The sequence below is a fragment of the Nycticebus coucang genome, chromosome 6 (genome assembly GCF_027406575.1).
Source record: "Nycticebus coucang isolate mNycCou1 chromosome 6, mNycCou1.pri, whole genome shotgun sequence".
Classification (NCBI taxonomy): Eukaryota; Metazoa; Chordata; class Mammalia; order Primates; family Lorisidae; genus Nycticebus; species Nycticebus coucang.
The window spans coordinates 115,111,988-115,135,667 of NC_069785.1; the positions used below are offsets into that span (position 1 = coordinate 115,111,988).

The following is a 23,680-nucleotide window of genomic DNA, read 5'->3' on the forward strand; positions in this document are numbered from 1 at the left end:
AGCTAGCAGACACACAAGCACACAGATGCATGGACAATCAGAAACAAATAAAAATACAGACAAAAAACAACAACAAAATGATGATAATCATAAAATAATTAAAAACAACAACAACAAAAAACCTCTAAAAATCTAATGTAAGCACTCTCAGCAACCATAAGAAGGGAAGAAGAGGAAGAGAAAAAATAGTATTAATAAGGAAAAAATTAACTATAACTCCTACAAGAAAAGGATAAAAAATAAAAGAAAAAATAAAATAAAAATAAAAGCACCAACAACAAAAATATTATTCATATATATATAATATATATATAAACATACGATTATACTATTACATAGGGGTCAAGTTTAGTAGGAATATATTTGTATTGCAATATACTTTCTTGGCAACAGGTGGCGCTGTGGGTGGTTCCCAGGCTTATACCTGATTCATAGTTTAGCTGTTACCATGGTTACCATAGTACCTGGCCCATAGGAGGAGATGCCTGTGGCAGTAGCCATTTCTGAAGTTCAGAAATATTTCTGTTTCCTGACTGTCTGCCTAACATTGACTGTCCGCCTAACATCAACTGTCCTGCTCCAGACAGTACCCATATCTGACCTCTAAGTTTGGGGCAGGAGTCCACGCCTCACCAACTTTTCCACTCAACTCCTAGTCCTGTGTTCTTGGCTGTGCAGAAGCTTTTTAGATTGATCAGGTCCCAGTAGTGTATTTTTGAAGCTGCTTCAATTGCCCTGGGGGTCCTCTTCATAAAATACTCACCCAGACCGATTTCTTCAAGAGTTTTCCCTGCACTCTCTTCTAGTATTTTTGTAGTTTTCATGTCTTAAGTTTAAATCTTTAATCCAGTGAAAGTCTATCTTATTTAATGTGATGTTAACGGTGATGTTAATGGTGAAAGTTGTGGGTACAGTTTTAGTCTTCTACAGGTCGCCAGCCAGTTCATCCAGCACCATTTGTTAAATAGGGAATCTTTTCCCCACTGAATGTTTTTAATTGGCTTGTCAAAGATCAAATAACGGTAAGCATCTGGATTCACCTCTTGGTTCTCTGTTCTGTTCCAGACATCTACTTCTCTGTTTTCGTGCCAGTAGCATGCTTTTTTGATCACTTTCGATTTATAGTATAGTATGAGGTCCGGTAGCATGATTCCTCCTGCTTTGTTTTTATTTCTGAGTAATGTCTTGGCTATTTGAGTTGTTTTCTGATTCCATATAAAACGAAGTATTATTTTTTCAAGCTCTTTAATGTATGACAGTGTAGCTTTAATAGGGATTGCATTACAATTGTATATTGCTTTGGGTAATATGGACATTTTAACAATGTTGATTCTTCCCAGCCATGAGCATGGTATGTTTTTCCATTTGTTAACATTTTCAGCTATTTCTTTTCTTAGCGTTTCATAGTTCTCTTTATAGAGACTTTTCATGTCCTTTGTTAGATAAACTCCCAAATATTTCATCTTCTTTGGCACTACTGTGAATGGAATAGTCCTTAACTGTTTTTTCAGCTTGACTATTGTTGGTATATATAAACATTTATGAATGTTGATTTTGGAACCTGAGACACTCCTGTATTCCTTGATCACTTCTAAGAGTTTTGTCGTATCTGTTTTCCAGATATACAATCATATCATCTGCGAAGAGAGAAAGTTTGATCTCTTCTGACTCTATATGGATACTCTTGATCGCCTTTTCTTCCCTAATTTTGATGGGAAAAACTTCCATTACTATGTTAAAGAGCAGTGGAGACAATGAGCAACCTTGTTTGGTTCCTGATCTGAGTGGAAATGATTTCAATTTAACTCCATTGAATACGATATTGGCTTTGGGTTTGCTGTAGATGGCCTCTATCAGTTTCCCTTCTTAAACTGATAGAGGCCATCTACAGCAAACCCACAGTTTAAGAAATGTCCCTTCTGGGCGGCGCCTGTGGCTCAGTGAGTAGGGCGCCAGCCCCATATGCCGAGGGTGGCAGGTCAAAACCCGGCCCCAGCCAAAAACCAACAAAAAAATAGCCAGGCGTTGTGGCGGGCGCCTGTAGTCCCAGCTGCTTGGGAGGCTGAGGCAAGAGAATGGCGTAAGCCTGAGAGTTAGAGGTTGCTGTGAGCCATGTGACGCCACAGCACTCTACCCGAGGGCAGTACAATGAGACTCTGTCTCTACAAAAAAAAAAAAAAAAAAAGAAATGTCCCTTCTATACCAATTTTCTTAAGTGTTCTGATCATGAAGGGATGCTGGATATTATCTAAAGCTTTTTCTGCATCAATTGAGAGAATCATATGGGCTTTGTTTTCTAATTTGTTTATGTGCTGAATTATACTTATAGATTTACATATATTGAACCAGCCTTGAGACCCTGGGATAAAACTGACTTGGTCATGGTGTATAATTTGTTTGATGTGTTGCTAGATTCTGTTTGTTAGGATCTTGTTGAATATTTTTGCATCTATATTCATTAGTGATATTGGTCTATAATTTTCTTTTCTTGTTGGGTCTTTTCCTGGCTTGGAGATCACGGTGATGTTTGTTTCATAGAATGTGTTGGATAGTATTTCTTCTTTTTCTATACTTTGGAACAAGTTGAGTAATATAGGTACTAGTTCCTCTTTAAAGGTTTGGTAGAATTCTGACGTGAAGCCATCTGGTCCTGGGGCTTTTCTCTTTAGGGAGATTTTGTATGGTTGATGCTATTTCAGAACTTGATATAGACCTGTTCAACATTTTCACTTGATTCTGGCTAACGCTTGGACAGTAACATGCTTCCAAGTACTGGTCAATTTCCTTCAGATTTTCATATTTCTGAGAATAAAGTTTCTTGTAATATTCCTTAAGGATTTTTTGAATTTCTTAGGATTCTGTTGTTATTTTGTCTTTGTCATTTGTGATTGATGAAATTTGAGATTTTACTCCTTTTTTCCTGGTTAAGTTAGCCAAAGGTTTATCTATTCTATTGACCTTTTCAAAAAGCCAACTTTTTGATTTATTGATATGTTGTATGATCCCTTTGTTTTCAATTTCATTTAATTGTGTTCTAATTTTGGTTATTTCTTTTCTTCTACTGAGTTTGGGGTTGGAATTTTCTTCCTTTTCCAGTTGCTTGAGATGTCCCATTAAGTTGTTAACTGCCTCTCTTTCCATTCTCTTCAGGAAGGCTTGCAGTACTATAAATTTCCCTCTTAGGACTGCCTTAGCGGTATCCCAGAGGTTCTGATAATTTGTGTCTTCATTGTCATTTTGTTCCAAAAATTTGGCCATTTCCTTCTTAATGTCATCTATGGCCCAGCTATCATTCAGCATAAGGTTATTTAAGTTCCATGTTTTTGTATGAGTATGCAGATTCCTGTTGTTACTGAGTTCAACTTTTATTCCATGGTGGTCCAAGAAGATGCAAGGAATAATTTCTATTCCTTTAAATTTACTGAGGTTAGACTTAGGTGACCTAAGATGTGATTGATTTTGGAGTATGTTCCGTGGGCTGATGAGAAGTATGTGTATTCAGTTTTGTTGGGATGAAATGTTCTGTAGATATCTGCTAAATCCAAATGTTGGATGATGAGGTTTAAATCTAAAATTTCTTTGCTCAGCTTCTTCTTGGAGGATCTATCCAAAACTGCCAAAGGAGTATTAAAATCTCTGATGATTATGGAGCTGGAGGAAATCAAGTTGCTCATGTCTGTTAGAGTTTCCTCTTATAAATTGAGGTGCTTTCTGATTGGGTGCATAAATATTAATAATTGAAATCTCATCATATTGAGCATTACCCTTAACAAATATGAAGTGACCATTCTTATTGTTCCTTACTTTTGTTGGTTTAAAGCATATTGTATCTGCAAACAGAATTGCAACACCTGCTCTTTTCTGATTACCATTTGCCTGAAATATGGACGACCATCCTTTCACCCTGAGTCTATATTTATATTTTAAGGTAAGATGTGATTCTTGTATGCAGCAAATATCTGGCCTGAGTTTTTGTATCCAGTCAGCCAACCTGTGCCTCTTTTTTTTATTAAATCATAACTGTATACAATAATATGATTATGGGGCATCATACACTCACTTCATAAACCATTTGACACATTTTTATCACAGTGGTTAACATAGCCTTTCCGGCGTTATCTCAGTTACTGTGCCAAAACATTTACATTCTACATTTACCAAGTTTCGCAAATACCCCTGTAATATGCACCACAGGTGTGATCCCACCGATCCCCCTCCCTCTACCCACCCCCCCTTTCCCACTTCCCCCTATTGTTAAGTTGTAGCTGGGTTATAGCTTTCATGTGAGAGTCCCAAATTAGTTTCATAGTAGGGCTGTGTACATTGGGTATTTTTTCCTCCATTCTTGGGATACTTTACTAAGAAGAATATGTTCCAGCTCCATCCATGTAAACATGAAAGAGGTAAAGTCTCCATCTTTCTTTAAGGCTGCATAGTATTCCATGGTATATATACCACAATTTATTAATCCATTCGTGGATCGATGGGCACTTGGGCTTTTTCCATGACTTAGCTATTATGAATTGGGCTGCAATAAACATTCTGGTACAAATATCTTTGTTATGTTGTGATTTTTGGTCTTCTGGGTATATGCCCAGCAGAGGAATTACAGGATTGAATGGCAGATCTATTTTTAGATCTCTGAGTGTTCTCCATATATCTTTCAAAGGAATGTATTAATTTGCATTCCCACCAGCAGTGCAGAAGTGTTCCCTTTTCTCCGCATCCACGCCAACATCTCTGGTCTTGAGATTTTGTGATATAGGCTAGTCTCATTGGAGTTAGATGATATCTCAAAGTAGTTTTGATTTGCATTTCTCTGATGATTAAAGATGATGAGCATTTTTTCATATGTCTGAAGGCCGTGCGCCTGTCTTCTTCAGAGAAGTTTCTCTTCAAATCCCTTGCCCAGCCTGCGATGGGATCCCTTGTTTTTTTCTTGCTGATGCGTTTGAGTTCTCTGTGGATTCTAGTTATTAAACCTTTGTCAGAGATATACCCTGCAAATATCTTCTCCCATTCTGAGAGCTGTCTGCTTGCTCTGCTTACTGTGTTCTTAGCTGTGCAGAAGCTTTCTAGTTTGATCAAGTCCCAGTAGTGTATTTTTGAAGCTGCTTCAATTGCCCGGGGGGTTCTCCTCATGAAATACTCACCCAGACCAATTTCTTCAAGGGTTTTCCCTGCATTCTCCTCTAGTATTTTTATAGTTTCATGTCTTAAGTTTAAATCTTTAATCCAATGAGAGTCTATCTTAGTTAATGGTGAAAGGTGTGGGTCCAATTTCAGTCTTCTGCAGGTTGCCAGCCAGTTCACCCAGCACCATTTGTTAAATAGGGAATCTTTTCCCCAATGAATGTTTTTAATTGGCTTGTCAAAAATCAAATAGCGGTAAGTAGCTGGATTCATCTCTTGGTTCTCTATTCTGTTCCAGATATCTACTTCTCTGTTTTTGTGCCAATACCATGCTGTTTTGATCACTATCGATTTGTAGTAAAGTCTGAGGTCTGGTAGTGTGATTCCTCCTGTTTTGTTTTTATTTCTGAGTAATGTCTTGGCTATTCGAGGTTTTTTCTGATTCCATATAAAACGAAGTAATGTTTTTTCAAGATCTTTAAAATATGACAGTGGAGCTTTAATAGGGAGTGTGTTGAAATTATATATTGCTTTGGGTAGTATGGACATTTTGATAATGTTTATTCTTCCTAGCCATGAGCATGGTATGTTTTTCCATTTGTTAACATTTTCAGCTATTTCTTTTCTTAGAGTTTCATAGTTCTCTTTATAGAGATCTTTCACGTCTTTTGTTAGGTAAATTCCCAAATATTTCATCTTCTTTGGCACTACTGTGAGTGGGATAGAGTCCTTAACTGCTTTTTCAATTTGACTGTTGTTGGTGTATATAAAGGCTACCGATTTATGAATGTTGATTTTGTAACCTGAGACGCTGCTGTATTCCTTGATCACTTCTAGGAGTTTTGTAGTAGAGTCCCTAGTGTTTTCCAGATACACAATCATATCATCTGCGAAGAGCGAGAGTTTGATCTCTTCTGACCCTTTATGGATACCCTTGATCGCCTTTTCTTCCCTAATTGCGGTGGCTAAAACTTCCATTACAATGTTGAAAAGCAATGGAGACAATGGGCAGCCTTGTCTGGTTCCTCATCTGAGTGGAAATGATTCCAATTTAACTCCATTCAATATGATATTGGCTGTGGGTTTGCTGTAGATAGCCTCTATCAGTTTAAGAAAAGTCCCTTCTAGACCAATTTTCTTGAGTGTTCTGATCATGAAGGGATGCTGGATATTATCAAAAGCTTTTTCTGCATCAATTGAGAGAATCATATGGTCTTTGTTTTTTAATTTGTTTATGTGCTGAATTACATTTATAGATTTACGTATATTGAACCAGCCTTGAGACCCTGGGATAAAACCAACTTGGTCATGATGTATAATTTGTTTGATGTGTTGCTGGATTCTGTTTGTTAGGATCTTGTTGAATATTTTTGCATCTATATTCATTAGTGATATCGGTCTATAATTTTCTTTTCTTGTTGGGTCTTTTCCTGGTTTGGGGATCAGGGTGATGTTTGCTTCATGGAACGTGTTGGGTAGTCTTCCTTCTTTTTCTACATTTTGGAACAGGTTGAGTAATATAGGTACTAATTCCTCTTTAAAGGTTTGGTAGAATTCAGACGTGAAACCATCTGGTCCCGGGCTTTTCTTTTTAGGGAGGTTTTGTATAGTTGATGCTATTTCTGAACTTGATATGGGTCTGTTCAACATTTCCACTTGATTCTGGTTAAGTCTTGGATGGTGGCGTGCTTCCAAGTATCGGTCTATTTCCTTCAGATTTTCATATTTCTGAGAATAAAGTTTCTTGTAATATTCATTAAGGATTTTTTGGATTTCTGATGAGTCTGTGGTTATTTCGTCTTTGTTGTTTCTGATTGATGATATTAGAGATTTTACTCTTTTTTTCCTGATTAGGTTGGCCAGAGGTTTATCTATTTTATTGACCTTTTCAAAAAACCAGCTTTTTGATTTATTGATCTGTTGTATTATTCTTTTGTTTTCAATTTCATTTAATTCTGCTCTAATTTTGGTTATTTCTTTTCTTCTACTGGGTTTGGGGTTGGAATGTTCTTCCTTTTCCAGTTGCGTGAGATGTCCCATTAAGTTGTTAACTTCCTCTCTTTCCGTTCTCTTGAGGAAGGCTTGCAGTGCTATAAATTTCCCTCTTAGAACTGCCTTTGCAGTGTCCCAGAGGTTCTGATAGTTTGTGTCTTCATTTTCGTTTTGTTCCAAAAAATTGGTGATTTCTTTCTTAATCTCATCTCTGACCCAGCTATCATTCAGCATAAGGATATTTAACTTCCATGTTTTTGTATGGGTATGCAGATTCCTGTTGTTACTCAATTCAAGTTTTATTCCATGATGGTCCGAGAAGATGCATGGAATAATTTCTATTCCTTTAAATTTACTGAGATTAGACTTGTGACCTAAAATGTGATCAATTTTGGCGTAAGTTCCGTGGGCTGATGAGAAGTATGTGTATTCAGTTTTGTTGGGATGAAATGTTCTGTAGATGTCTGCTAAATCTAAATATTGGATGGTTAGGTTTAAATCTAAGATTTCTTTGCTCAGCTTCTTTCTGGAGGATCGATCCAACACTGCCAAGGGAGTGTTGAAATCTCCAACGATTATGGAGCTGGAGGAAATCAAGTTACTCATGTCTGTTAGAGTTTCTCTTATAAATTGAGGTGCATTCTGGTTGGGTGCATAGATATTAATAATTGAGATCTCATCATATTGAGTATTACCCTTAACAAATATGAAGTGACCATTCTTGTCCTTCCTTACTTTTGATGGTTTAAAGCCTACTGTATCTGCAAATAAAATTGCAACACCTGCTTTTTTCTGATTACCATTTGCCTGAAATATGGATGACCATCCTTTCACCCTGAGTCTGTATTTGTCTTTTAAGTTGAGATGTGACTCTTGTATGCAACAAATATCTGGCTTGAGTCTTTGTATCCAGTCAGCTAACCTATGCCTCTTTAGAGGACAGTTTAAGCCATTCACATTGATGGAGAGTATTGATAAGTCTGGTGGAATTTTGGGTATCGAGTTTTTCAAAGGTCCAGTGGACATTTTTAATCCTTTCGCCAGTGTGGAAGTTGGAGTTTGATCCGAAGTTTCTGAGTGAGTTTACTTTTGTGGTATAGGATTGGGTTGGTCGTTTTGGAGGATAGGTCTGAGAACATCCTGAAGAGCTGGTTTACTTATGGCAAATTTTTTCAACATATGAATGTCATCGAAGTATTTAATTTCTCCATCATAGATGAAACTCAGTTTAGCTGGATACAAGATCCTGGGTTGAAAGTTTTTTTGCTTTAGGAGATTAAAAGTTGATGACCAGCCTCTTCTTGCTTGAAAAGTTTCAGCAGAGAGATCTGCAGTTATTCTAATATTCTTACCTTTGTACGTTATAGTTTTCTTTCGCCGGGCTGCTTTGAGAATCTTCTCTTTCATGTTAACTTTAGTGAAGCTAATTATGATATGTCTGGGAGATGGCTTATTGGGGTTGAATCGTGCTGGGGTTCTGAAGCTGTCTGCTATCTGAATTTCAGATTCTCTAGGCATGTCTGGAAAATTTTCTTTCATAATTTCATGTAGAAGGGCCTCTGTGCCCTTGGCAGCCACTTCATCATTCTCCGAAATTCCTATAACCCTTATGCTATTTTTTTTCGAATTATCTGAGAGTTCTCTGAGTGAGTGATCCGTTTTTGCTCTCCATTTCTCTTCCTCTTTGAGAGATTGGGAGCGTTCGAAGACTTTATCTTCAATGTCAGAAATCCTTTCTTCTGCTTGCTCCATTCTGTTACTGAGGGATTCTACTGTATTTTTCATATCTTTGAGGGCTGTAAGTTCTTGTTTCAGTGTGTCTAAGTCTTTGGTGGTTTTGTCTTTAAATTCGTTAAATTCTTGGACAATTTTTGAATTTCTCCTCGAATTCCTAATTCCATTTTATTAATCTTGTCTGCAAACCAAATTCTGAATTCGACTTCTGACATCTCAGCCAGTTGTTTATGAATGGGATCTTCAATCACATCTGCCGTATCTTTTCTAGGGGGGGTTGATCTATTCTGGTTATTCATGTTACCAGAGTTTTTCCGCTGATTCCGCCCCATGGTTTACTCCCTTTGGTTTTTCCCCTGGGGTTTTATCGAGGGCCCGTACAGTGTTGTGGCCTGAGAAACTGGGGCCCTGTCTGGTGTGGTGGAGCAAAGTGGTTCTGTCTTGTTTTCAGCTGGTTTCTGTTTGATCCTATTGCAACTTCTACTCTGGCTTGAAGTCTCAGCTGTGTGGAAAAATCAGCAATTAAGTCACCCTGCCTGCCCACCTCTGGCCCCAGTTGGAAAAGGAGAATCAAACCTTCCTACAATCACACACCCAGGGCACCGCCTGAAAAGTCCTCAGTCTATTAGCCCAGTTCAAAAGGTCCGAATCAACTGTCTCAATCGGCACTTGTCTCGGGTGGAAGGGTTCAAGAGGTCTCTGGGAACTGGATCACAGGGGCCTGGTGACTCCTCTGACACAGCTCACTCCAGTGCAGCGTGGAGTCAGAAGGAGCCACCCAGCAAACAGAGCAGTCTGGGAAGGTTGACATCTCCTTCCCCACTTTGCCCCTCCGTCGGACCCAGTCACTGTTATCTCTGCAGATGGCTAACCCAGTTGCCCGCAGTGAACAGACACTCCAGGGGTTTGCACCTACCTGAATCGCAAGGAAGTCTGCCAGGCCCCCGCAGACTGCCGCTATCTAGCAGGAGGAGATGGGGCCTGACATCTTTGAGTGTTTGATGCAGGTGATGGGAAGGAGGTGTTCACTCAGGCTTAGCCTCATCCCTGATGGATGCTGCTAACAGAACAGAACAGAACAAACAACTTTGTGAGGTTCTGTCTCTGTTCCTGTCATCGCCTACAGAAGACGGGCTGTTTTGAGTTCAAACGTCTTTGCTGTTGGAGAATTGCGTCTGAACACCTCTCTGGGTCGGCCCCGCCCTGGAAGCTTCCTGGGTTTGTGAGCCGTTTCGCCGGTGGCCTCCTCTGGTTGCCCAGGGAGACAGGGGGTGTGGTCTCAGAATATCCAGAAGTGAGCGTTCTGCCGTTAAAGAAAAAACGGCTGTTCATCTACCTCCAGGGAACTGCTGCTCTGGTGTGGGCACTCAGGCGACCCTTTTCTCCTCTGTCCAGTGCCCCAGAGTCAGCACTGAGCGGCCGCAGTTTGTGCTGGGTCCACACCCCTTAAGAGATCCCCCAAGAATCAGAACTCTTGGGGGATGGGCCCCCAGACCCCAATTGGGAGTGGGGGGGGGAAGCTAGGGTTTCATTCAGTTTTATGCAATACTACGGTCCGGGGAGGGCTCCTGCACTGCACCGCAGGGAAGTGCCGCCAAGGCTTGATTTCCCCTCAGCAGAGTGCCCTCTCCTCGCTCATGTATCCCAGAGTCAGCGCTGACCTGACGCAGCTCAGTCACTGTGCACTCCCCTCGAGAAATCACCCAAGGAGCCGAACTCCTGGGGGATAGGCCCTCAGACCCCGAGTGAGAGTAGGGGTTCTCAGCTCTCAGCGGGGAGGCCAGAGTCTTATTCAGTCTTGGGCCCCGTATGCCCGGGGAGGGTTGGTGCACTGCACCGCAGGGAAGTGTCGCGAGGCGTGACTCCCCCTCAGCCCGGTGCCCTCTCCTCACTTGCGCGCCTCAGAGTCAATGCTGACCAGTCGCAACTCGGGGACTGGCCACTCCCCTTGAGAAATCACCCAAGGATCCGAAGTCCTGGGGGACAGGCCTCCAGACCTCAGTGGGTGGGAGGGGAGCGCCGGGGATTCGGGGTTGCCGGCAAAGGATTCCCAAAGTTTTATTCAGCCCTATGTCCGGCAGGAGAACGCCACGGCACCCCAGTAGGGGGGGTAGGTCCAGTTTTTAGAAGGTCTCTCCCGTGGAGTGTAGTGGGAGGGCCTTTAATTTCTGCCCGCTTGTTCAATTGTGGGGCTCTTGATCCGGTCTCATGGGGGAGGGGGACTCCCGTCCACTTGGTGGTGGATTTTGTACCTTTTGTTTGCGTCCTTGTGATCACAACTTGCCTCAGCGGTGTTGATGTGCGTTCTTCAGCCTTCTCTCTTGGTGAGGCTCAAGTCCACCAGGATACTTACTAAATTCCTGTCCCTTAACTCTCCTTCTGGACAGGAGCCTTTGTTGAAAGCTGGCTTCAGTCCGCCATCTTGTCTCCCCTCCAACCTGTGCCTCTTTAGAGGACAGTTTAAGCCGTTCATATTAATGGAAAATATTGATAAGTCTGGTAAAATTTTGGGTATTGAGATTTTTGAAAGTCCAGTGGACATTTTTAATCATTTCGTCACTGCCGAAGTTGTAGTTTGATCAAGAGTTCTGAGTCAATTTACTTTTGTGGTAGAAGATTGGGCTGGTCATTATGGAGGATAGGTCTGAGAATATCCTAAAGAGCTGGTTTGGTTTTGGCAAATTTCTCAACATGTGATTGTCATTAAAGTATTTAATTTCTCCATCGTAAATGAAACTCAGTTTAGCTGGATATAGGATCTGGGGTTGAAAGTTATTTTGTTTTAGGAGATTAAAAGTTGACGACCACCCTCTTCTTGCTTGAAAATTTTCAGCAGGGAGATCTACAGTCATTCTAATTTTCTTCCCTGTGTAGGTAATGGTTCTCTTATGTCTGGCTGCTTTCAGAATTTTCTCCTTTATATTAGCTTTAGTGAAGTTAATCATGATGTGCTTGGGGGATGTCTTATTCGGGTTGTGTTGTGCTGGGGTTCTGAAACTGTCTGCTATCTGAATTTCAAAATGTCTTGGCATGTCTGGAAAATTCTCTTTCATAATTTTATGGAGAAGGGCCTTTATGCCTTGTGAAGCTACTTCATCACTTTCAGGGATTCCAATGAGGTGGATATTAGCCTTCTTTAAATTATCCTAGAGCTCTCTGAGAGAATGATCCATTTTTGCTCTCCATTTCTCTTCCTCTTTGAGAATTTGGGAGCGTTCAAAAGCTTTGTCTTCAGTGTCAGAAATCCTTTCTTCTGCTTGCTCCACTCTGTTCCTAAGGGATTCTACTGTATTTTTCAGATTTTTGAGGGCTGCAAATTCTTGCTTTAATATGTCAAAATCTTTGGTGGTTTTGTCTTTAAATTCGTTGAATTCTTGTGACATCTTTTGAATTTCTCCCTGAATTTCTAATTCCAACTTTTGAATTGCTCCTTGGATTTCTTTTCTTCTTCTTCTTTTTTTTTTTGTAGAGACAGAGTCTCACTGTACCGCCCTCTGTGGAGTGCCGTGGCGTCACACGGCTCACAGCAACCTCTAACTCTTGGGCTAACGCGATTCTCTTGCCTCAGCCTCCCTTGTAGCTGGGACTACAGGTGCCCACCACAACGCCTGGCTATGCTCCTTGAATTTCTAATTGCAAATTTTCCTCCATTCTATTAATCTTGTTTGCATTCCAAAGTTTGAATTCAATTTCTGACATCTCAGCTATCTGTTTATGAATGGGCTCTTCAGTTACATCTGCCATATCTTTCCTTGGAGGGGGTTTGATCTACTCTGGTTATTCATGTTACCAGAGTTTTTCCGCTGATTCCACCCCATGATCATTTTATACCATTTTATTTTTCCCCTGGAGCTTTGCCAAGAACCCGTACAGTGCTATTTCCTGAGAAACTGGGGATCTGTTTGGTGTTGTGGGGCTAAGTAGCTCTGTCTTGTTTTCAGCTGGTCTCTATCCGACCCTAGTGAAACAGTTCCTCTGGGTTGAAGTCTCAGCTGTGGAGCTATACCAGTAGTTAAGTCACCTCACCCCCCACAGGCAACAATTGGAAAAGGAAAATCAAGCCTTCCTATAACCACATACTTAGGGCACCACTTGGATAGTACTCAGGCAATTGTTTCAGTTCAAAAAGTCCAAATCAATTGTCTCAGTCAGCACCTGTCTCAGGTAGAAGATTTTAAAAGGTCTCTGGCAACTAGATCGCAGGGGTCTGCTGACAACTCAAATATTACTTGTTCTGGTGCTCTGTGAGGTTGGGAGGATCCACCCAGCAAATAGATTTCTCTGGGAAGGTTGATGCACCTCTGTCTCACCCCACCTTGCACCTCTGTCACACCCAGTTACTGGTAACCCCGCAGGGCTGTGACCCAGTTGCCTCCAATGAGCAGATACTCCAGGGGTTTGCACCTGCCTGAATCACAAGGAAATCTATGTCTCCTCAGCCAGGCCGCTGCTCTCTGCTTCTATCTGGCTGGGGGAGGTGAGGCTTGATGACCTCGAGGGCTTGATGGAGACTGGGGGGTGTTCACTCAGTTGTAGCCCCGCCCCTGATTGATGTTACTGACAGAACAGAACAAGTTTGCGGAATTTGTTTCTGTCCTGGCTATATTCCCTTGAAGAAGAGAAGCTCCTTTGAGTTCACAGAACCTGTACATCAGGTCCTGTCTTTGCTGCTGCAAAGGTTTGTATTTGCAGCTCAGTTAGCTGTCAGTTCTAGCCTCCTGCCCTCCTTTGTTTAGGCTGATGATCTCCTGAGGGCTGGGTGTGTCTTAGGCTCAGTAAAGCAGTCCTCTGGGTCAGCCCCACTCTTGGAGTCAGCCAGCACTACGCATGTGTTTTCTATTCCTCTTACTCCTCATAGGCCGGTACCACCTCCGGCAAACCCTTTACTCATGGGACCTGTGATTCCAACCCAGATCTTCCACCAGCTGTTACCACCTGAGAAGATGCAAGGCCTCCTCTGGTTGCCCAGAGAGACAGGGGTGTGACTCTAGAATATCCAGGGGTGAGCCCTATTGTTGCCAAAAACGGCTTCTGTTTTGCACCTCGGGGCACTGCTGGTCTGGTGTGGTTCCCTCTAAGCTGACCGTCCTCTCCTCACTTCTGTGTCACAGAATCAGGACTGACCAGCTGCAGTCCAGGCCCTGTCCATGCCCCTTGAGAAATCACCCAAGAATCCGGACTCCTCTGGGAAAGGCCTCCAGACCTCAGAGTGAGAGTGGAGGGGAGTCCTGGGAGCTCAGAATTGTAGGTAGCGAATATATACAGTTTTACACAGTTTTATGCCTGGCAGGAGAGCGCCATGGGACCTTAGAGGGGAAGTAGGTCCAGTTTTTAGAGGGTTTCTCCTGTGGAGTATAATGGGAGGACTTTTGAACTCTGCTCATTTGTTTTTGGGGTACTCATGGGGGATGGGACTCCTGTCCACTTGGTGATGGTTTTTGTACCTTTTGTTTGTATCCTTGGGGTCACAGCTGGCCTCAGCAGGGTTGATGTGCGTTCTTCAACCTTCTCTCTTGGTGCAGCTCTAATCTGCCAGGTTAATTGCTAAATTTCTGCAATTCTAGATGGGAGCCTCTGTGAAAAGCTGGCTTCAGTCAGCCATCTTGTCTCCCTCCATCCCACAGGTTTTGGTATCTTGTGCCTTCTTTGTTGTTTTGTTCTAGGACTCTAATGATTTCCTTCTTTATCTCATCCTTGACTCAGTTGTCATTCCACATAAGGTTATTTAGTTTCCATGACTTAGTGTGGGGATAAAGACTTTTGCTGGAGTTGAGCTCTACCTTTATTCCACTGTGATACAAAAAGATACAAGGTATAATTTCTATTATTTTAAGTTTATTGAGGTTTTTAATTTGTGTCCTAGGTATGGTTAGTTTTGGAGAATGATTCAGGAGCTTACAAAAAGAACATATACTTAATATTATTGGGGTAGTATGTTCTGTAAATGTCTGTTAAATCCATTTGTTCTAGAATAGTGTTTAAGTCTCTTCTTTCTTTGTTTAGCTTTTGCTTAGAGGAACTGCCCAGTACTGTAAGTGGGGAGTTGTAGTCTCTTGCTATTATGTCATTGTAGGATAACATATTTTTCAGACTAGGTAGGATTCATTTTGTAAATCTGGAAGCATTTAAGTTTGTTGTATACATTTTTGGGATTGAAATGTCTTCTTGTATTTTTCTCTTGATTATTATATAGCGTCCATCTTTGTCTGTCTTTACTTTTGTTGCTTTAAAGCCAATTATATTGACAAATAGGATTGTGACTTCTGCTTTCTTCTGATTTCCATTTGCTTGGAATATTGTTTTCCAACTCTTTGCCCTCAGTGTTATTTAGTCCTTGGAGGTTAGATGTGTTTCCTGAAGATATCACATAGTTGACTTGTGTTTTTTTATCCAGTCAGTCAACTTATACCTTAAGAGGGGAATTTAGGCCATTCACATTTGTTGAGAGAATTGATAAGTATGGTGGAGTTCTCTTCATCTTGTTTTGTGGAAGTCTGTTGCCTACTTTTATCACTTGGGCCATTGTGGAAGCTAGGTTTTGTCTTTTAGTTTCTGGATGTCTTTACTTTCTTGGTGGTCCATTGTGATAGTTGTGTATATAGTATGGGTCTGAGTATTTCCTGCTGTGCTGGTCTTGTAGTGGAACATTTCCTCAAAATTTGCTTGTCAATAAGAGATTTGATCTCTCCATGAAATGTGAAACCTAGTTTAGCAGGATACAGAATCCTTGGCTGGGAGTTGTTTAGTCTGAGAAGACTGACAAGTGACCACTCTCTTCTGGCTTGCAGTTTCTACTGAAAAATCTGCTGTCACTCTAAATGTTTTTGCCCTTGCAATTAAGCTGCTGCTCATGCCTTGCTGCCTGCAGAAATTTTCTCTTTCATTTGACCTTGGTAAGGTTAATTACAATGTGTCTAGGATATGCTCTGTTTAAACTGGGGTTTGATATCTGTGTAAAAGGTGTGTCTCTGAATGTTTGGTGATGCTTGGGGAATTTTCAGTTATGAAATCATCCAGTAAGGCTCCATGCCTTTGCATCTCTCTTCTTCTCCTTCAGAGATAACTTATAATTCATATGTTTATATACTTCATATAGTCTCATAATTTTCTGCTTTAATCTCTTCTTTTTTGCCTCTTTAAGTGACTGAGTTAGCTTGAGAGCCTTGTCTTCAAGTTCTGAGGTTCTTTCTTCTCCATGGTTTAATCTGTTGTTGAAACTTTCTACTGTATTTTGAAACTCCTTGAAGTACTCCTTAAATTCTTTAAGCTCTATTATATCCTTTTAAATTTCAATTTATCTTTCATTCATTTCTTGAGTCAATTTTTGTATTTTCTTTTGGTGTTTTCCTAGTTTCCTTTCCTTTTTCTTCATTGTTTTTGCTATCCATATTCTAAATTCCCTTTCTATCATTTCCATGATTTCTTTATACATGAGGTCATCTATGGTAGCTGCATTGTGATCTCTTGGGGGTCTGATCTGCTATGACTTTTCATGTTGCCATAATTTTTTGTTGTTGTTGGTTCCCTTGCCTGTATGTTTTCTTCTTATTTCCTTCCCCTATTTGCTTCTCTCACTTTTTCCTTCTCCTTAATTTTCCTCATCTCTGTGCTTTGATGTTGAAATTGTCTTTTGTGTCTTTTGGTACAGGGATGAAAGAGAGGGTAAAGAAAAGAGGAAAATGAGAAAGAAGAAAAATAACAAGAAAGAGAGACGGATAAAAAAATTATAGGCTGGGTATGGTAGTCTCCACCAGTATCCCAGCTCTCAGGGAGGGTGGGGGAGGAGGATGCAGTGAGAGGATTGCCTGGGGTTTAGGCTCTTAAGAACTGTTTGAGCTAGAGTAAGACCCTGCCTCTACCAAATACAGTAAAAGTTAAGCTGTGTGCACTGCAGTGGGGACCTGTGCTCCTGCTTCTTGGAAGGCTGAAGCAGAGGGTCACCCAAACCCAGGGATTCAAGGCTGTTATGAGCCAGGTCAATCTCATGACACTCTAGTCCAGGCCTCAGAGCAAGACTCTGCCCTTCTCAAAAGAACAATAACACAAACAAGAGATATTTTAGTTATCTAAGGGAGTTATAAGAGAAAGATAAGAAAAATAATCAGGAAAAGGAAGGAAAAAAGAGCAGGAGGACAAGAAATTAACATTTTAAAAATATATATTGCATGGACACTAGTTGGCTTCAGGATTAGGAAAAGAAAAGGAAATAAAAAAATTTTTTAATGGACACTAGTTGGCCCTACTGGGTTTTAAAACAAACTAAAAAAATGAACAAATAAAAGTACATCTGCTTCTGAATGGAGTTAGGGCAGAAAGTTACTAGCTAGTTGCCAGGGAGACCCAGTCTTGTTTTCCTGATTTTTAAAATTTTAATATGGGGGTGGTAGCTGCACCAGAGTTGAATTCTGTGTAAGGGCAATGAAGCCCAAGTTGTGAAGTTTATGCCAGACTTTCTGGGGGATGAGGCTTGGCCATCCAAACAGTTCCTAGAAGCCACAAGTGGTCTGTGTGGGAGGTGGGATCTTCCCAAGTTGGCCTATGTCTTTGTGGGAGTCAGTCCAGAGGTGTCTGTCCAAGTCCAGAGGGCAGAGTCAATGCCAGTCTATGCTAAGACGCTGGGAGGCTGCTCACTGGGCCCCCAGGGGTACCAGCCAGCTCAAGGTTTCCATATTCTCCTCTTCCCCTCTACAGTTCTTCCTAGATTGGGGGTGCCTGGCAGCCAGGCCCCATTGGGCAAATTACATGTCTAAAGCCGGCCAAATGCCACTCCCATTAGTGCCCAGGCTCAAGCCTCCAGGTCTGTCCTAAAGAAGCTGAATGCGTTCTCTCTAGACATCTGTCAAAGTGCTGGCTTCTGTGAAAATCAGAGTCCTCTGGGATTTCAGTTACTGCTTATCTCACAACATACCCCCTACCTGGAATGACAGGCCTTCCTGGAGTTCAGTCTGATCCCCTGTGAACCCCTACAGGGTGCCTGGTGGAGGTGGAGGAAAATCTCCTGTGGACTTAATCCTCCAGAAATTCCATGTGTAGGCTCTGTCTCTGAGTCATGATGTTCCTTTACACCCAATTTCTCTGGAGGCGTCCTGCCCTTCTCATCTTTCTTGGCTCCTGGTGTCCCAGGTTTTCTCACTGTGCCATGCAATGTTGCTTCTGGGCAGGACAATCCAGATGGTGGCAGCTGGTGACTCCTCTCTTTACCAAGAGCAGCTGATAAGGAGATGCCTCTTGTCCTCTATCTTGGAGCCTTCTTCTAGACTAATGTTTTTTAATATCAGAAAGTATCAAGTGTTATTCTTTTTCAAAAGCAAAATTATCTTTATTTCTGTAAAATTTAGAGAGAAAGTAACATCAGTATATGTATACATTACCCAAATATAATTTGTGCCATTTATGACAGAGGAATTTTAATCCTTACTGCCCAGTTAGAGCAAAAAATGAATTTTTTCTGGCCTAAGGTAGTGTATTTATCTCCCATTGAAAAGGTGATTAAATTTACACAGTGGTAATTCAGTGTATTCTGAAAGGGAAAGATACAGCAGTCATGGAGATCCAGTCAAAATAAATAAATTTATGTGATCTGAAAAGCACTGATATCTTGTATGTGTCTGGGGTTATCTGGGTACTCTGATCATAATGGTCAAATGTTAGAAAAGAGAATCTCATACAATCTATTAAAAGTGAGCTGATGGTTCTTTTGATATAAGAATATTGACTACATTTCATTTAAGGAGCACAATAAAAACAATGTCCATTTCTATCAATTTAGGTAAATTATTTTTATGTATATTTAAATTCTCTTTTAATCCCATCTGTGGCAATTTTTTTTCTTAATATGTGTCTTGGTTATTAAATTTGAGAAAATAAAAAATAAAGACTTTGTGTCTAAAACATGGCTTGTTTGGTAAATAATACTAGATAAAATATAAAAGGAAAACAAAAACCTTTTTCTAAAGATTCTGACTGTGGCTTTTGACTAAAAGTTCCAAGTTATAATTGAACATTAATTCTATTCTATGGAATTTCCAATGTTAGGCAGAGATTTGGCTCATTAATTGAACGATTCTATAATGGGCAATATTGCTCTAGTCAGATTATTACCTCTGCAGAATGGCATTTAACAAAACAGCATGGACTTTATGCATATTCATTTTCAGTGCCTGAAAACCAAACAACTTTAAAAGGTAGCAGCAGTTTCTGCAAATACAAAAATACACATTTATTACATAACATATGGTAGTAAAATTTGTCAAGATATATTATACAAACTCAAAGCATTTTAGATAAAGTATCAGTCTAATATATTATAGATTGATGGAGTATATTAAAATGACATGAAATCTGTCTTCAAATCATACAATATATAATACTTTACAATAATATTAACAAACTTCACATTAAATATTTTAGGAGTATCTAAGGGAACATAGAGAATAGGAATGGTTATTAAAAAACCTCAGCCAACTGTTTTCTTCTATGCTTCAAATTGGTTGCATGATTTTCTACCTGCCAATATTAAAGATGCTAGAACTATTATTTTGGTAAATAGAAAAGCAATTTCTTCCAGAAAGACATTCCAGGATCTAAGAGAATCATTCACATCTTGCAATTCTTCTTTTTTGTCTTTTTTTCCTTGTTCCCTAGGAAGGATACACATCTTGCAGTTCTGAAAGTAGTATGCCCTAAGGTTAAGGGGTGTCCCTGCTTGCTTTATACAGTATTACACAAAAGACGTAAATGGATACTTAAGGAGTCTGGATATATAGGAGTGGTTAGTTATAAAGTGAAATAAGTTCATATCTGTAACTGAGATGGCCAGTGTCATGAAGGAGTGATTTGGACACAGAATTCTAAAAGTTAATGGTAATGATTAGGGAAACAGGGCTGAGTCCCCGAGAGGTAGGTAGCACCTATATAGCTAATACTGAAACAACTTCATCTATCTTAAAGAAAACATTTCCCCCCCATAACTTTAGGATAATGGGGAAAGAACATTTGATAACAAAGTTTCTTGGTGATTGATAAGAAAATCTGGAATAATCTATTTTGTGGGAGAAAGATCCATTTGATGATGGACTAAAGAAATCAAATGGTCTCCAAGCAACTTCTTCTATGTAAGTAGTTAACGGGAAGGAACATACACACCCATTTTTAGTGCCATTCCTTCATCTTTGTTGTCAGGGCCTCATAATATATTCCTAGCTGGGCAGATGTATTGTTGTAGCCTTTAAGTCAAGACACAGGAGAACAGTCCATGAATATGAAATAAACTAATGGGACATAAATATAAAAAAAATCCTAGAAGTAATAAAACTCAAAGGCAATGACTATCTGAGGAAGCCTGGCAGCCACTTGATTAGATATTGTATTCTGTGGCTCCTTATAACCTGTCAAACTCTAAATCACTCTCTCAATTGCCAAACTATGAACATCAGAAAAAGAATGATTTATCAGTAATTTTTTCTGGCTGACTGTAATCTAAGAGGCAGGGCTACAGGAAAACATTTCAGAGCAGAGGTGCCATGCTTTGATCACATGCTGGTAACAGCATTAGAGTAATTGAAAAAGGACAGTTTTGTTGTGGTCTTTTCCTAGACACTAAGAGAGTGAATGCCCTCAGGAGGTCACCTTGTTTCTAAATAGGAAAAGTTGCATTTCAAATAATGTCCTAGAACAGACACCTTTGAAAGGGCAGACTATCTGGCAAAAACATAATGCTAAAAATTATGTCACCTACATGTTTGGAAGGCTTTTCCTTATTAAAGCACAGGACTGGGCCTGTCATATGGCTTCTGAGATACTAGCGGAGGGCTAGAGAAAGCATCTTCTGCAGAGGAAGCATGCTTATGCGAACAGTCTGTGAAATTAGTGTCCTGAGAAGAACAAGGCATCACAAATGAGGAACAAGGGGCTGGGGAGAGGGGGGTGGTTGTACAGAGAACCACCTACATTTTATGGAATGTTTCCTAATAAGTAGCAAGAAAACTGCACCTAATCCTGAGACGACTAGGACAGCATGAGCAACCATTTCCTTTTCCCTCACAGCTCTTTGTCCTGAAGACTTTGCAAGCACTTCATCATAATGAGAAAACAAATTGACAAATAAAGCCAACAAAAAACTGACATCATCTACCCAGGGGTCTTGAATTACTATTTTCTCCACTCTGGAGCATGAATGGGCTGGTTCCTGGAAAGAGTCTGTGAGGACATGAGACTATAAAATGCTACAGAAAGGAACATGGCTTAGATTTGGGGAAAAGTTTTATGGAATTTTCTTCATTATTGGACATGCTTTTTTTCTTAAAGCTTTGATCATTAGCCTTTTTCTTGTCTAGTTATTAAAAAACATTCCATAAAATGTGGGTGGTTTCTCTGTACAACCCCCGGCCCCAAGTCCCTTATTCCTCATTTGTGATGCCCTGCTCTTCTCAGGACACTAATGTCACAGACTGTTCACATAAGGCATTCTTCCTCTGCAGAAGATGCTTTCTCTAGCCCTCTGCTAGTATCTCTGAAGCCACATGATAGGACTAATCCTGTGCTTCAATAAGGAAAATCCTCCAAACACTTAAGTGACAAAATTTTTTACCATAAAGTTTTTGCAAAATAATCTCAATAAAGAGAATTACTTTGATATCTTATTAGCTGTGATTATCCTTATGCTCCTTCTCCCAGGTATCTCATACAAAAGGATCATACTAATATTGGCTTTATGTTATTATTATCTCATTTCTGGTTCCGATGGAGATCAGTTTCTTATTATGGTTAAATGTCTTTGGTTGAATGTTTGTCCCCAACATCACAGACCACTTCAGGCCCTGAACCTGGACTGGTCACAGCCTCCACAGCCCAAGAGCTGGCTGAGGTTCCTTCACAAGGCGGAGAATCAGAAGAGCCATGGCCACCACAGTCTACTTCCTCATGTGACTTCATATATAGCTTCAGTCTGCTTTCTACCAGGCTGAATCGAGAGCTACAGTGCCCATCTGAGTCCTGGAAGGGAGCAGAACTACACCATAGTCCCTCAGCTGCCCTTAAGGGAATGTCGTTCTGTTTCTCTTGCAGTGAGTTGTCTTCTGCAACACCAGAATCATTAGGAGGTGGCTCCAAGTGTCCTTGTAGGGAACCTATTTTCTTTTCCTCTGGTCTTGCTGCCTTTGCTTTCTTTTTGAGAGACCAGTTTTTCAAACTGGCCACACCATTTCTCAACCACGTGGTGGGATGGAGAGTTACAGAATGTGTTTGTGAATGCCGCTCTTTGGTGTCCTTTTCTGTGTAAGACAGGCAGCTGCTGGCCTGTCCTGTTGAGGGACCAGGCAATTCAGAAACAACAATGGAACTGCTAGAGCTGGGAGAAAACTTTTCCTGTTGTCTTTGAGCCTGATAAGTGCAATCTGTTGGAGAGGAAGTGGGTGTAAACACGGAGTGTTCCGAAATCTGAGAGAAAGCACTGTCCTGGGAGCTCACTGGTGTGCCTGAGGGGGAAGTGCCTGGAGACGATAAGCTGGAATAGCTAGTCCTTGGGCAAAGGGTTAATCTTGGGGGTAAAACTTTCTCAGTGTTTTGGTTTGTGGCACTACTCTTGCCCACCTCAATCCCCAGGATCAAACTCTGATTAATAAGCTTTTGTCCCTCTATTTGCAAAGACTTATGCCGTTTGAGGTAATCCTCTTCTTCATGCAAGAGAACAGATTCCCAGCTGCTTTTATGCTGCTTGTTAGAACAAATCCCCCAGAGAAGGGGCAGTTTACCTTTCTGGTCATCTATGCTGGGCTCTGAGCAGCGCCGTTGTTTTCTTGAACTCTTGAGGGCATCTGCTGTGTGTGGTGGGGAGTATCCAGATGTATCCACATCAAATAGCTGATTCTTGTAATGATCCTGGGAGGACACAGAAATGGCCAATGGCTTGGACTTACACAAAAGTTTCTTGCAATTTCCTTCATTACCAGACAAGCTTTTCTTCTTAATGTTTTGATTAGTGGAATTTTTCTTGCTGGTATTAGTGCTTGTGAGTAAACTCTGTTTATAACATATCTTGCCTCCTTCCTGGAGGGGCTGTTTCTGCTTTAGATAGTCCCCATCTTTTTGACAGAGAACTGCATCGCAGCTGGACTTGCGTAGCTTTTTCTGATAAAACTCCCTGAGATAGGAAAGCTTTGAATCCAGGTGGTAGATGCTGGGCTCTGAGCAGTGCCGGTTTCGCCTCACACTTTTTGCAGCTTCTGGGGCGGCTGTGGACAGGTGGCTGCGTGTGACAGACAGGGCCTTGGCAGGATCCTGCAGGGGGATATTTCTGCACACTCTAGCAAACGCTGGCTTGGATTCAAGAGGTTGTTCTATTTGAGCATCATCTTCTTTAGAATGGTCTGAGTCAAAGTCATTCAGGGTTAATAGGTCTTCCACTTCAGGTTGATCAAGGTCGTAGTCGCTGAATGTTAAAATAGAGTCCATGCTTCTGCTCCCCTGGCCAAGTTTCTTTACTATGTCACTGCATGGGCCATCAACATCCTCATTTAGTTCATTTTCTAAGCTGTCATAAGAGGAGTCACTCAGTTGGAAGCGAGAAATATCTGTCAAAAAATCAAACCATGATTAACATTTTTACTAAGCACAAATACAGCTCACACAGCACTAAAAACCAACTATAGTGCTTAGTTTAATTCTCTTTTCATGTACTCAAATTCCTATTCTTAAGAAATAAGAAAATTTTTTATAATCTTCCCAAATGTTAGTGTAGAATAAAAGAAAAAGCCCCTTTGGGATATTCTAGGTTTTTCTCAGGTCCTAATGAATGGTCTTTCCTTAAGTAAGATTTTATCAA

At 40.7% G+C, this 23,680-nt stretch overlaps 1 protein-coding gene across 1 annotated transcript in view; it reads right to left on the reverse strand.

Moving 5' to 3' along the window:
• Positions 1 to 18,951: 18,951 nt before the first annotated feature.
• ARHGAP20 (Rho GTPase activating protein 20) overlaps positions 18,952 to 23,680 on the reverse strand; it is a 103,576-nt gene continuing 98,847 nt past the window's right edge. Inside the window, exon 15 of the mRNA XM_053595916.1 lies at positions 18,952 to 23,429. Within this exon, the coding sequence (XP_053451891.1) occupies positions 21,625 to 23,429 (1,805 nt within the window). The 3' untranslated portion in view covers positions 18,952 to 21,624. The remainder of the gene's footprint in view (positions 23,430 to 23,680) is intronic.